This window comes from Saccostrea cucullata, unplaced genomic scaffold, assembly GCF_032062105.1.
Source record: "Saccostrea cucullata isolate Sc308-1 unplaced genomic scaffold, CSIRO_AGI_Scuc_v1 ctg12737, whole genome shotgun sequence".
Taxonomy (NCBI): Eukaryota; Metazoa; Mollusca; class Bivalvia; order Ostreida; family Ostreidae; genus Saccostrea; species Saccostrea cuccullata.
The window spans coordinates 2,695-3,900 of record NW_026922171.1 but is presented as its reverse complement, the minus strand read 5'-3'; the positions used below and the strand labels follow the sequence as shown (position 1 = coordinate 3,900).

The window sequence follows — 1,206 nt, the reverse complement described above, 5'->3', positions numbered from 1 at the left end:
ATTCCTTTGTTAAAATGGAGAAATATGAACCATGACCTATATATGTATCTAAAAGTATGTAATACTACTAGAGACAACACGGGATAATTAGACTACTAAACGTCTTAAGGTATGCACAAAAAGCAAGTATATTTTGATACTGTGGTATTTCATTTTTAAACGAACGCATTAAGGAAAACTTCAACAATCAAAGCAATTTATATTTAAAACAAAGAAAGTATTAAATTTCTTGTTTTATTTAAGGTAAACAGAGAGACTATAGGGAAGATCTAGAGTCATATTAATAAATTCTCGGTTCATTTCAGCACGTCTAAGACAATCTCCAACCGGAAAAACTTGATACACCTTGGGCTTCAACATTTCGATCACCACCAGTTATTCTAACGAACACGTGTTGTCCTCGGCGAACATATACAAGCACGGTTGTGGATCCACTTTCGTACCCCTCGTCACTATCGACGATTAATTTCCCCTTGACGGCCCCTCCAGCAACCAGTTCCGAGATAACCCATTGCTTGTGATTGGTCATCAGGGTCCAGGTGAAAACGTAATACCCTGAGTGGGGGCATACGAAGACACCGCTGTGGCGATTGTATCGGCTTAATTTGTTGACGAGAACTTGATTGAAAGGAACGGATCCATGGTGATTTCTTAGATTGTGAGTTAATCTTGCATAGAAGTAGGCATTGTAGTATGGTGCGTGGCGTATGAATCTATTGTTAATGTCTGAAAAAGAAATAATATAATTGAACATGTGATTAAACAATACTTTGAAAACATATGTCAACCGAATGATGGTTAGGGAAAAATAAAACAAATAAGAGGAATATAAGACTTTAATATGTTAACCTTAAATTCATAATTTATAGATACATTCTGTAAATGATGCCTTTAAAACCCGACAGAACTTCACAAAAAGAACATTTTAATATCATTTATCTTCATTTATGTACCTTTATATAAATACGAGGGTCGTTAGATAAGTTCGCGGACACATTGAATTACGGATAATCTATTGTGTACTGTGAAGTATGACCGATGTCTGAATAAATTCCTACATTTTGTTTATTGATATGTAAAAAAATCAGATCCATATAATAAAATCTTGAAAATTTACAACGATTATTACTATGAGGTTATGGGATTCACGGAGCAATCACTTGACGTAAGGCGACGTAACAACCAGATTTCAACCCGTTAAGCTTT

At 34.8% G+C, this 1,206-nt stretch overlaps 1 protein-coding gene across 1 annotated transcript; it reads right to left on the bottom strand.

Annotated features, from left to right (window-relative positions):
• Positions 1-310: 310 nt before the first annotated feature.
• LOC134261317 (complement C1q-like protein 4) lies at positions 311-726 on the bottom strand (the record flags this gene model as incomplete). The annotated part of the gene is made up of 1 exon (XM_062743756.1): positions 311-726. A coding segment is annotated over one exon (416 nt), but the record flags the coding sequence as incomplete, so codon positions are not given.
• Positions 727-1,206: the final 480 nt, after the last annotated feature.